The 14,012-nt window shown below is 42.2% G+C and overlaps 1 protein-coding gene across 1 annotated transcript in view; it reads left to right on the top strand.

Annotated features, from left to right (window-relative positions):
• The window catches only part of IARS2 (isoleucyl-tRNA synthetase 2, mitochondrial), a 381,953-nt gene that overhangs the window by 72,946 nt on the left and 294,995 nt on the right, over positions 1-14,012 (top strand). The window contains exons 3-5 of the mRNA XM_069233870.1: positions 4,015-4,174; positions 13,658-13,806; positions 13,892-13,941. Of these exons, the coding sequence (XP_069089971.1) occupies positions 4,015-4,174; positions 13,658-13,806; positions 13,892-13,941 (359 nt within the window). The remainder of the gene's footprint in view (positions 1-4,014; positions 4,175-13,657; positions 13,807-13,891; positions 13,942-14,012) is intronic.

The following is a 14,012-nucleotide window of genomic DNA, read 5'->3' as shown; positions in this document are numbered from 1 at the left end:
GGGCCGTGGCATTGCGTAGGTCTTGGCGCACCAGAGTCACTTCTTCCCTGACCTCCCCGACTCTGGCCTCCACTGCGGCCTGGGACGTGTGGATGGCCTGAAGGATTGTTTCTAGGTCTCTGGATGTTGGTTCTTGGTTGTCTCTTTCGCCCGGGGTATGGGCCCCTGTTCGGGGCCCCGTTGTGTTTGTGGCATATTGTTCTATCTTTGTCTGAGCTGTCGATTGTCTTGATGTTTTATCTTTGCCCATGGTTTTGTTACGTTTTGGGCCGGGGTCAGAAACCGCCCTTGTTTAAGTTCTTGTTGACTCTGTATAGCTAATTATGGCTGGTTCTACCTCGATCTCGCTGGTCTCTCGCGCAGTGGGTGATTAACCGATCTTTTGTGATTGGTAGTTGACTCTATGTCCCCTCTTCATTGTGGCCTCGGAACGTAGTGCTCGGGCTGTAGGTACAAGAGCCCGAGTGGCGTCCCTGGTGTTGGGCGTTTTCTTCCCTTCGCTCCCGGAGGGAAGGGAGACGAGGGCCTGATGGTGGCAGAGGCGATGGGGGGGCAGAGGATTGTCTATTCAAAAGAGGGGGGGCCCTTCCGTCAGGGTGCCAGTGCTCCTCCCCGGGTTTCAGTCACAATGGGGATCCCCCTAGCCCAGTACCTCTGCTTGTGGTCGTCTCGGTGATGGATCCCTTCCCTCCGATCCACCGTCGCAGTCTAGGACGGTCTCCACGTCCCAGCTCTGGGCCCCGGCCTTCCCGCCGGGAAGGGGGGAAGCAGGAGAGAGAGCGGGGGACAGGGCTGCCCCTCCTGATCCGCTGCAGTGGGTTCCGCTCTCTTTCAGTGCTTTCGCGCCCCCGGCGCTCTCAGTTCTTCTTTGCGGCCAGCCGCAGGCTGCAAACTTTCAGGTTCGCCCGGGCCCTCTTGCGGTCGCGGCCCGGGCCGCTCTCTGCCCCGCCATGTGGCTCAGTCCTGGGCCCCGTCCCCCACGTCAGGGAGGCGGGGGGAGGCAGGGGAGCAGGTAGGAGGCAGTGGGCCAGAGGCGGCCCCAGCCTCTCTCCCCGGGTCCGTCCGGGTGGGCCCCGCCCTCGTCCGGGGCCTCTGACAACTCCGGCCGCGACTTTGTGGTTCTGTCCGAGCCTCTGAATCGGGCCCGGGCTCCGCTTTTTCTCTTGTCTCGGGGCAGGAGGTCTTGGTGTCCTCTCGACGGGAGGAAGCCACCTGCGGGAGGAGGATTTCGGGCGGATTCAAGGCGGATGACGGAGGGGTCCGGAGCACTATGAAAGTGCGTCCGCCATCTTGACGCCTTGGCCACGCCCCATCTCCAATTTGCACTTTTAACGAAAATTCATGAATGACTAGTTCTGCGTCTGAGAAAATGTATGTTATCCGTATCTTTTTAAGATCCCTGTTGATCCTTCATATGAGAAAGCTGGGCAGCTGCCAAAACGTCCAATGTCTAACTTTCACTTTCTGTCGCATTTCTTTTCCGTTGCTGCCCAAGGGAAGAAAATACATAAAAGCAGTGATTTGTCGGAGCAGTTACTGTTAATTGTATTTATATAGCGCTACTACCCCCTGTGGGGTGTAGAAGCGCTTTTTGGTGAGTAGCATACTACTTCACAACCCAAAAGGATTAGTGGTGGATTAGAATAGGGAGATATGAGTTAATTTGAGCAGTGGCCATGTGAGTCTGTTAGCTGGATTGAATAGAATAATAGTGGGATAGAAGAAGGAAGTCTAGAAAGTTCATTGGGTGATCATAGTATTAAGGTGAGGTTTGGGATGAGTAAAAGGAGAGATGGAGGAGGGAAGAATTTAGAAGGGTTGTTTGGGAGATCATAGTAGTAAAATGAGTTTTGGTTTGAGCCAGGGGGAATAAATGAGGGAAGGGTCTAGGAAGGGTTATTTAGGTGATCATAGTAGTAGAATGAGGTTTAGGATGAGTCAGAGTAGAGATAGAGGATAGATTGAGAGAGGTATAGGGTGAGACAGAGTAGTACATTGGAGAGAGTGAAAGTTGTTTTTTCCCTTTTATGGTAAAGTGCTCAGTTGCTCAGGAGATGAAGCATTGACAGTCTGAATGCTTACTTTGTGCTATATTTCCCTTAACAAGCAGGTTTTAGACTTTTGGTAGGCATGGAACCATCTATCAATACTCGATCATGCTACCAGCCCTAACTAAGTATGTGGTTTTGGATAGGATAGCTCTGTGGTATGTAATATTATGAAAATACTTGTGAAAACGTAGACCTCATTTTCATGACCTACCACAAGCCTGTAAGCAGCATTCTGCCCCAGTCTCTGCCATCTCCTCCATTAGACCCTTTCTCTGATCGATCTCCGAGGCTAAATAGAGGTAATTCATGGTCTTTGTAAAGGTGACGATCGGATCCATGGGACATTTAGTGGCCTAAACCCAATACTTTGTGGGTGTTCACAACGTTCCCACCGGCCTCTCCCAAGAAAACAACTGGTTTTCCATTCCAATATTAAACTTTCTAAGGATTTTCCATCATAATTGGTGACGTTTTCAGGCGTTGAGCTGAAATGCAGTGAAATTAAATTAAACGTATTAAGCGCACCAGCAACTCCTGAGAGACATCAAGGCAACATATAGACACAAAAAGGAGCAGAAAGACAACGCAGAAACAGGAAAAAGGGAGCGTTAGGAACATAGGCCAAATAACCAGCTCTTCAGCACCTCCCAAAATTTGACATTAATCTACTAGTCCTGATTCTGTGAACCTGATTTATGAAATACGTTTGCAAAGGCAACTTTTTGTGCAGCTAGATGTGCAAAAAGCTTTGATTATCATAAATCCTGTGGAAAAAATTGACTTACCCCGTTCTTTAGAGAGGTCCAGCCAGAGTGAAATACTTATCAAGAGCTGCACTGAAGCACAGTATAAGGAGTTGACAGTTACACTAATGAGTTGCATTGAATTAAAGTATGAGGAGATATATGTATATATATATTAGCACATAAACAACCCCAGTGACCATAATGCATTGTTGCTTGAGTATTTGATCGATTAACCAATGACTGTGCAACTGTAATGTATCGGTTTGCCTGTGATGTGATGACAGTGATTGAAAGTAATGTTTTTATTCACATGTGAACGGTTTTTCCCCACTCAAGGGGTCGTTTGCATTTGTCCCCCCTGTATGAATGAGGTAGTCTGATATCTTCAATAACAGTTGGACTAAAGCTGCTCACATAGTGAATGATTGAGTGCAAAACACACTTTGTAGCCTCAGAAATGCTATCTGTACGTGGATGTTTTTGCGGTTGCAACAAACACAGAACATAAATGACTGCTTTAGAGATTTACTACAGCCCTGCTTCCTCGGTAATGTGTGGTTTTAAGAGGGCTAGATATGTAATCCATAAGGTTGGAAAGACCCTTCTTAGCCACAGGTATTTTTTTATAACCTCCAAACCAAGCCTTTCCAATTTTTTCGCCCTGAATATGGAATAGCATTCTTCCACGGATCAGGTTTGTCCCATTGCTGCTGCAGCTCAGTAGATATCTGAAACGCATCTTTTCAGGGAGCGCCTGTACTCACAAATAGCACTGCCGATGCCCTCTCCTCCCCCTGCCCCTATGACTCATACACTATCCCAAGCCATTGTCCCTACTTGTACGTGTTCTCAGATCCCTTTGCAGTATAGCACCATTTTGCCTCCCAGCTAGGTTATTGCGATATCACTACCTACACTAGCAGTCTGTTCACTGTCTAATCAAAAATTCCACGTATATCCCCCGGACATCTTCATAAATCACGCTTTGCATATTATCCTACTGGAAATCTAGTATCCGTCATCTAAATGACTTGTGTTTGTTTTAATGAAGTGCTAATTCAAGAATGAATTGAAAGGTAAGTTAGTAACTACGGTATCACGTAATCCCAGTGGTTGTGTAAAAAAAATTGTTGCTACGTCCTTATGAGCAAGAAATGACTCTACTTCTGCCTCATTAGTGATAATGCATTGCCTCGCGGTCCTTTGTCTCATTTCAGATCCTGAAGGACATTACTAATCGATTCCAGATGATGAGGGGCTATAAGGTGAACTATGTGCCCGGCTGGGACTGCCACGGGCTACCTATTGAGCTCAGGGCACTGGCTGATCTTGGCGAAGAAGCCCAGAACCTGTCTGCAATGGACATAAGGCAGAAAGGTAATCAAATGATTTAGATCTTAATGGATGGGGTTACTCCGTCAGAAATATGACGGATATCCCGTCTGAGGCTGATAAAACGGGGACAAAGATATTAAATTGAATAAAACCAACAACTGATCTAGCATGTTGTTAAGAATCTGACATGGTAATGCATCCTTGTGACTTGGGCTTTTTTCCTAAGGAAAGTTTAATTCAGATGTCACGTTGCACAGAGATCACAATTACGTGCCCCAGAGCAGTATACAGTTTAGCTATGGATACAGACAACATTAGCTGTTTCATATAATCAAAGTATAATACAAAAAAAAAATATGTAGCTAGAGTGCGCTTTGGTTCACCCCCTTCAGCGCTATGACTTGGATGTGTTTTTTGCTGTTGTTTTTTTTTGGTCTTTTGCCATTGCTTGCAAGTACTGTCCTCGTAGGCCGTGGCATTATGGTTACATTGTTCTCGTTTGTATTTTCATCAGGTTTTGGTGATGGTATATGGAGTATTCGTATTCCTTTTCTTAGACTGCAGATTTGAGCACCACTACACAATGCTAATGACTTTTGTCCCTTGCTCGTTTATTTTACCTTACTGCCATTATAACCTCTTGTTGGCCTTACAGTTTAAACACATAATGGTGTCAGCCTAAGCTCCATAAAGAAGTTAGACAAATGGTGCTATTACATTTTATTCTGTGTTTCTGTGGTATTCTGTTGAGGCATGAATGCCCCGGGCATGGTATACAATAGACTACACCTGCCCTGAGTGCCTAACTGCTTGTTTGTCTGGTATCCTGACTTTTATTTTGGCCTAGCATCACGCAGCGCAGAGGCCAAGGCCTGCAGCCGAGAGTATGAGGTCCAGGACCTGCCTTTTGACCTGGAGGAGCACACCAAGCATGCTCTCTTAGCGGACAAATGGTTAGTGTCCCTTAAGTGGGTTTAGCACATAAAGCGTTGGTGGCAGTACATCATGATAGTTGACCAGACCTTTTTATTAATGTACCTCAATGAGGGCGTGGTCTTCTAACCTCCTTTATGTAAAATGTTGCTGTTATTTATAAGGCCCCTCACCCACCAATCTAGTTGGTGACATGCTTCATCATCGAGTCCCCACCCCAGTCACCTAGCCTGTTAGGGGTGTGTTTCAGCGCCCGGTTACAGTGGAGCTGGGATTCTTTTTAATAGGTTTTTCAATGAGAGAAAAAGTAAAGTTAAAATTGAAATACTGGTACCCACGAAATGGTGTAATTTAACCGCAGTATCCTTCAAGAAGGGTTAAAAACAGTTCTGGGTGTATGATGAGGGGACTACGACCTCTTACATGCTTCATTCAGGCCAACATGTTTCAGCCATATTGTCTCCGCAGCAAATAGTTGGTATGTGTGCTAAGACATGCAACAACCACACAATGCTTAAATTACGCAATGCTCAAATTATGATCTTATCTCCATTTGAGATTAACTGATCTGTCTCTTTCTCCATTCAAGTCTTTGTTTTCAGATGAGTATTTTCACTGTGGATGCTCATTGGGGTCGAGCCCTGTAGTCACACATTCGTCAAGGGAAATCATCCGTAATGTTACCTATTCAGCCACCGAAGCACTGCAGTACTCGTCAGTTGAGCACTGAGGTGTTGAAGCACACCCCTGATGCGTTAATTGTCTAGGATGGGTCCCCTATGATGAAGCGTGCCACCAGCTAAAGTTGGTGTGTGAAGGGTCTTTAAAAAACCTAAGGAAGTTTTGTACCAAATCTTAATGGTGCTTTTTCAGAAATAGTGTGTGGAGCTTTTTAGATAAAATAACGAAATAATTGGTAACATTGATATTTCTTGTGTTTGATGATCATTTCGAAGATAAATGAGCTCCCTTCCTTCTTAATCTTTTTATTGTCCTTCTTGCTGTTATTTATAACCCCGTCCCTTGCACTGGCACCCTGTGTGTGTGTGTGTGTATTTATACAGTGCTTGTGTATCTATTGCGAGTGCTGTGTATGTATGATAGTAGCATTTTGTGTGTATTTGAGTCCGAGTACTGTGGCCAGTGGGATTCATATTGCATGGCACAAGATGGAGAATGAGGACAGCTTCTCCAGATAGTGGAAATTTATAGCCTGCAATCCTGTGACAGGAAGGTGGAGATGCAGGCATTGATGTGAGGAGGCTGTAGAAATTCCATGAAGACTTTGTTAGCAAGGGACTCCTGAATAGTTCTTCATAAGCACTGCCATTTGGCTGATGGTAAGGATGCTATCTGGGACAGCAATTTCTCTTGTTCAAGGATGAAAGTTTCTAGGCACCCTTGTGTGCTGATATCAGATCCCTTCTTTTACCATGTGTATATGTGGATCGGGAGCTAGCTCCTAACTTTTTCTCATCAGTTAATGAGTTTTTGTCTCTCCTGCATGATGTTTCTATTTCACTGCATGATACCAACTGCAACCACGAGGACTTTCTGTTGCCTACAAAATAATCCTTCTTTTGTTTCTCTTTCTTGATATTTTTGGTTCTACAACTTCATATGATTGCATTCTCCAGTCATTTGATTGGCCTTTGATTAATCAGAGTTGTTCATGTTACCGTTCTCCCTTGCTCATTTGGGTTTATCAATATTGTCTACTTTTTAAGTTAATAGACAAAACACAGTCATAGGTTATAGCATAGTTCATCATTGCTAAATGGATCCATCTTATTTTTGGCTTTGATCAGGTTCACAGGTATTATTTTGCTGGAAGTAGGTCTTTACGTTTTAGCCACTCCGATATGGCTGATACAGTCTCATACACAACCACGTGATTTTGAGTAACACACCTATATGGTGTTAGAGATTTAATGCACCCTGGTCTGACCGCACCGTAGACTTCACTACTCTTATGGCCACCATCTTCTTTCCTTGAGCACATCAGCTCATAAGGTAAATAAAAACTACCAATGTGAGAATCGGAATACACAGGCTGGTATCTCCATGGTAGTTTGGGGTGTTCGCCCTACAGTAACATCGTGCTGAGGATATGAGCAAGTTGACTTGATGACACGGTTTACACTCTGAAACTTCATAGCCCAAGTATTTAGTTTACATACGTGCTTGGTCACTTTTGTTTTTGGAGAATACACACACATTATGTTTTTTTACTTTTCACAACACAGAGTTTGCCCTTTATCACTAGTTATCCACTATTCTTTAAGTACACACAAGCAGTTATTACCAGTTACATCATGTTGGTTTTCTGAAAAGCTTAATTAGTCAGCAGACCTCTCATTTATGCATAGCATGCTCACTCAACAATCTGGTTATTTATTGAATGTAATCATGACAAATGTCTTGGCTTCCTTCATTATTGCAAAGCATCATTTTTTTTTGCCTAGAGCATGTTGTTTTGACTGTGTAGCAAATGCTCCTCCAGATGAAGGAGAAACCATTTGAAATGCATTGAGTTTTTTATAGCATGCTTTATGAAGAGAGCAAATATGTTTCTGCAAAGGTTCAGAAGTGCACCATTGTTTAACTATTTGACTGAGTTTTCATAATTTTAAGTGAAGCCAACACAAATGGAGTAAATGCTCACAGTTGAACTTTGATTTGAATTTACAAGCACTTTGAAACATAGGCTTCATCCTTACCTCCAGGGGGATTCAGGATTGTAATTGTCATGTGACATATAGCTCATTGTTCGATACCCTATGGCTTTTAGAGAGCTAACCCACCTGGCACCATGAAACATTTAAAGTGAGATCCAAATATTAATTAACTGGACTGCTCTACAAATCCATTATTATAGTTGCTAAGAATATCCTCGTCTGCCCGGAGAACTCTTCAGTGATTAAACCTGGGTTTCTTCAAGCCTTGTTAAATGTACTCGTAAACTAAATTCCCAGGGTATACCCCACACTTATTCAAACAATAACAGCAGGAGAGCCTCTAGTCTACTCACTGTCTGTCTCTCAATCTATTCCATTGCCTGAACCTCAGGTCCCAGTCCTACCAGACAAACAAAGGCAAATGCCCACAAGAACCCCATACTCTGAAAGAATCACATATTTGTCTAACTCCTTGTTTCCATGTGGAGGGGACGCTATCAATTGGTATAAAGCACAAAATTACTTTTATGGTGGCTAGAACAGATAATACAATTGCAGACAGTAAACTGAACTGCAAGCCACAATAGCCTATGTGAGCAAACACTGCCTCAAGTAGGTCTGCACAAGGGTTTCTGTAGTTTGCTAAGTAATACAGATGGCAGTGTGATAAATATCACCCTAAAGAAGTACAGAATACTCAGCAATGCTCTGATTGCAATGATGGGTAACCTTCCTCAATATTAACATCCATCTTTTCATCCTCCTGCCAGATCATTAGGCAAACAGAGATAGTTATGAACGTATGAAGTCAAGACTGTACCATCAAAAGTGTTCGTCAAGTGAGACAGTTTGAAATTTAAATAACACTGATTTATTCAACATACCCCTCAACCTTAATAGAATGAAGGCAACCACATCTTAATGATAAAAGAAATAGTCTTGGCCTCTGACATAGAGAAGCTCACACACAGTGTCTCACTACGGTATCATGAGTCCCAGTGAGAGGCCATTATCTGCATGGAAGAAAGACAGCTATGGATTCAGCACAGAAATCAATAGGTAATCCAGCTAGACCTGTAGCTTAACTGTTGAAAAGAGTGGACATAGTCTGAGGTACCTCCTCCATATCTATCAAGAGGCAGACTCAATTCTGTCTCACGGGTCAGCTCGTGTAGCTCCACTAGGAAGTGATTTATTGAAATAATGCTACACTTTTTCTTTACTACCTCTTCAATCCCAATCCACCAGACGATTGATTCTGGTATTCAGAGTGTTCTAACGCATTATGTCACCAACTCACATGTGCCCCAGCCAGGAACTTGACCTGTATGTTAGATGTCTCAGAGAAACCTTGGATAGCCTTTTGTGTGTCAGCAAGTAATTAAGAGTTCTAGTGAACACATTGTGCTATAATTTGATCATGCACCAGCCTGGTGATTGAAGGATCCATTCTTCCATGTCAATAGTCGCCACACATATATACATTTTAAGTCCTCCCCACAATCTTCCACTGACACTGTGTATTCTGTTATGGCTGTTATGCCCAGCCTAACTTTACATTGGTAAATCCAACAGAGAATCTTGCTTAAAAAAAGGGCAGGGCAGTGAAATGAAAGAACAGTGAGCACCACATTGAGGAAGGTTGGAGCGTATGAAGCAGCATGGGGCAGACAGTCATTTAGGTAGAGGCAAATGAGATACCAGAACACAGTCTATTCTCGATGCGATTATGTTCCACAGAATTACAGGTAAATTCCTTACCTAGCCATTGTAGTAGTTTCCTCTTGTATCTAGTAATTGCCAGAAGTTGGTACTTTGTGATACTTTAGTGTTGGCTCCTCTTAACATCTGTTGAGTGTAATCGATCTTTATACCTCAGGCTCAACTGCAAAATATAAGGTACTGCCCCCTGTAGTTATGGGATTGGGTTCAGATAGAAACCTCATGGCAGTCTTCTCTACAATGTCAGGCTAATGCAGCGACACACAGTTCCAGACTACTTTTGGAAACTATTGCTGGCTGGATAGGACATGATCTATCGGGTCATGGCTGGGTTGTTGGGGATTTAATCAATAAGTATATCCAGACGTTTCCACTGCCATAACATCCATGATATACTATTATGGTTTGCTTTGGTGTTCATCAACAAGAGATGCTTCTATGTCATCACGCAGCTGTGAATAATACCAGTAAACCATTGAACAACCACACAAGAGTAATCCTCCACACACCTCCGCTGAAATCCACCACTGTCAGTGGTGTTAATTTCCCACACCAACCATGTGGATGCTGGGATAATCATAAAGAAGCACAGGTCACTTTCTGCTTTGAAATCTTATGAACACAAGCATAGTGTGTAACCCGTAGCTATAGCCTATCTGGGATAGTAATTACATTTTTGAAGATTGGTTACGGCAGGAGTAAACAAGTCAAAAGGAAAAAGAAAATTAAAATTGGATTCATTTTTACATGGAGTGAAAGGCAGAACATGTCATAAATAGATTTGCCAAATAATGAAAACGAACTCCATTATACCCAGGTTGAAGATATTCCAAACCTTTGTGAGCCTGTTGAGATGTCTGTCCATGCTGTATTTCTCATACATGCAACACTAGAAAAACACTGACCACAATATCCAGAATGACTTGGAATCAGAGGTAGTTTATTGTCTTGTAATAATTGATCTGTCTGCAATTAAATAAGACGCACCCTACCCCTTGTTCCTTACAATGTCCTTTGAGATTATGATCATGTCTACTTGACTGCCTCAAAGAACATGCAGTGTTCTGGTAATCCGGTCTCCAGAAGGTAGCGAAAGTAGCAAAGAGAGATATTATTACCTAGTAATTTGACTTTATGAGAAATTTCCCGGTTTTTGTTCTGACTAAAAGCTGATCTTGACTGTTGTTAAATAAAAATCAAAAGTGGTTTTATTAAGCAGAAGTCTGTATTTCACTGGGGCGGGAACTTTTTGTAGCTTGTCAAAGATATGGGTTTCATGTTCTATTGTGATTGTGGACCCCAACCAGTTGTACATTTTGTAGTCCTCATTGACATGTACTTGAAAAAACGTTCTGTAAGGTTGCTTTCTAGTGATGGATTCACAAATATTCATGACAGACTGCTTGGAGAATGGATTGGATTTTGTTGAGTTGGAAATAGACATATCGAACAAAATGTTGCCCTTATGATAACTTCAGTAGTCAAATTGTTGTTCTTGTCTTCAAGAGCAAATGTCGCAATCCATTCCCCCTCACCTGTTACCTAATTTTATTTTCCAAATCTCCCTTGTCCCCCAGGATAACTTTGGTTCCCCAGTGGGTCTTCGACTCATATTCCTTCATTAAAATATTATATTATAATTGATATTTGTTTCATTCGAGTATGTTTCACATTGCTTTTTGATGTTTTATGTACATTTTGGAGTTGAATCCATGATCTGTGTTTTATTTGGCACTAACAGTGTCTTTTTGAATGGTCTGAGAAAGGTTTTAGCAGGCCTTCACAGAACGTCCCAAGATCATCTTGTGATAAAGGTGTAGAAGAAGTTACTTTCTTTAGTTTGATACCGGATAAAAGCTTCTAATGCCAGTTGAATATTTTTTTCTTTAACAATGCGCAGATATTCGATACATTTCTGTGTCCTCCTAATATAGCTTGCAAATGTTAAAACTGAAAATGGGCATTAAAAGGTATCTCTCTTATAGACATGATCAAATGTAAAACTGCACCTCTCTGTAGGGCCCTACAGCTTTGTTATAATGGTTTGTTTTCCTGTGTCTCCAACCACAGGGTCTTGGTGGTCAGCCTGCATACCTTTATAGATCTCCGAAGAAATCGTCTCATTACTGGGACGTTTTATGGCTCCCAACAGGTTTCTGTGGGGAGATCATTGATATTTGTTTTATTAAACACTCAACTTGCTACTTAAGATATATAATGGATTTAAAGGCACAGTGTTTAGATCTGCAAGTGCCTTGCGACCATCTATCTCTTAATCTTCCATTATGGTGGTGCCCTTGAAGCTCACTTTGTTCTGTCTGTTCTCTTAGTCATGGTAGGAAGACATCCACTGTTCTTTTGCCATGTGAGGACAGTCATTGTGTCTCTGGTAACCTCGAGGTTGCGACTGTTTCGTCCTCAACTCCTGTACTGTAAAGCTACCTGGTGCACAGGCACCTCAGACTGTTTTTGTTTGATTTCATAGTTGGTTCCATTTTTTCATGCATCAGATGGTGCCATACTGGAATTTCCAAAGTGAGGTCATTGAAATTGGAAGAACTATATAAAATATTTTCTTTACATTGGGCTACTCGTCTTTTTTTTTTGTTAAAAATAAAAATGCAGGGTTTGGGACTGCCACCACTTCCCATGCCTTCACCTTGTAGAGTTTGCAATCAGTGTAATCTGAGTGTACTGCACATGCCCCTGATAAGGTTCAAGAGCTGAGCAATAAGGTAACTCCTTATGAAATGGTTTAGCTTGCCTGTGTTAAGTATGCATTTTCCTCAACCACTATGCCAACTTGGCTGGTATCTCTGTGAATGGATCACAAAGGAGGAAAAGTAAAATGCCAAAAAACCTCCCAGGATGGCTCAAAGATGCTGATTGCAGAAGCAAACCATGGTACCAGAACTGAATCATTCCAAAAGGAGCTGAGCACGATCCGGGGGACAAAGGTTTCTCCAAGGCAAAAGGTGGTCACAAAACTTATACAAACTAGAAAAGTAGTAAGGGGCAAAAATGAAAGCAGCGGATGACGAATCTGCCAAAAAATGCACATCAACTGTGCTGCAATGAGTTGATTGAAGGATTGGAGTCATTTTTATAGAAGTTCAACAGGAGCTAAACATACAGGAATAGAAAGGTAATTTTCAGGATTAGTGGACTGGTAAATATGCTAGACAAATTCATTAGGTTTCCATTTCAGTTTGGGAAAGCTTTTGGTTCCAACCTTCTTTCTCGAGACAGTGAAGGCTCTCTCAAAATGGCCACCGTTGGCTTCTGTTCCCAATCCATCATATACCTCATGATACTGCCTCTGGGTTTTGGAGGGAAACGGGAAGCAAATCCATCACTCTGCTGCAGGTGGCAGAAGACTACGCCATGCATCGAGTAAAAGAGCCACTGCAACAAAGGCGTCCGATGCGGTTGCAGCTGAAAAGCCAGCAGGAACCTCCTTACCCGAGTCATGCGGGAAGACCACTAAGCATGTACATCAGCTAATACAGTTTAATGGAAGCTACTCCCCTGGGTATTATGAGAGCCACAATATCTCCGAGATCTGCCCAGCGTGGGTGAGCTAGGTAACACAAATCTCAATACAAAGCTATTTTGAAGCCTAGATGCATACCAATTGTGTGTTTCCTTTTGCCATATGGCTCCACCCCTCTAAATGGGCTTCAAGTGTGTTGGCTTAGAGTGCCATATATCTTTTAGTCTCAGTTCTGCCAATTGCAACGAATGATGAAAATTACATAAACGCCAATATAAACTCGAAATAGAAGTTAAATATAATAATTTGACAGAATGGTCCATTCGTGTTATTCTTTTGAGTACAGCCAATCAAAATGTTGTAGCCATTTTAAAGAATTTTTAGAGAACAAATTAAATTTGCTGTATTTGATCCGTTTTCTGTGTTACAAGAATGAGCAGGTAAATAAAATTATCTCGTGGAAAAAGAAGCAATGCCGTTCCAATGTGCATTATTTTTGCAGAATTCATTTAAGCAGATAATATTTTAGACAAATTGTTGGAAAAAGTTAGAAATGAATGTTTCATCAAAAGATGAAAAGAATATCTTTTTAAATAAAACGGCCATGCCAACTACTATTGCAAATTGTATCTTATAGTGACGTTTTGCAGTTTTATTCAATTTCTCATTCTTTTGATTACTTTTGTTTTTGTTTTCCAGCAAAAGATTTTGCAGAAAGAGCAATTGAGAAGCAGAAATCGGCATTTGTCCGCTGGGGGGTGATGGCAGACTGGAATAATTGCTATTACACCTTTGACAAGAAGTATGAAGCCAAGCAGTTGAATGTTTTCTACAAGATGCACGAGAAGGTAGGTTGGTTTGGTTGCAGCAATCGGCTGAGTTTATTGAAAGCCACAGATTCTTGATCTTGATGTAGTTTTCTGTGTTTCTTAGGGTTACATATATCGGGACTACAAGCCTGTTTTTTGGTCCCCTTCAGCCAGGTGAGAGACTATTCCATTAGATCAAAGAAAGCCAGTGAATAAAACAGCCTTTCGGTTGAGGATACAGAGCT

This window comes from Pleurodeles waltl, chromosome 5 (genome assembly GCF_031143425.1).
Source record: "Pleurodeles waltl isolate 20211129_DDA chromosome 5, aPleWal1.hap1.20221129, whole genome shotgun sequence".
NCBI lineage: Eukaryota > Metazoa > Chordata > Amphibia > Caudata > Salamandridae > Pleurodeles > Pleurodeles waltl.
This window is presented reverse-complemented; position numbering and strand designations above follow the sequence as displayed.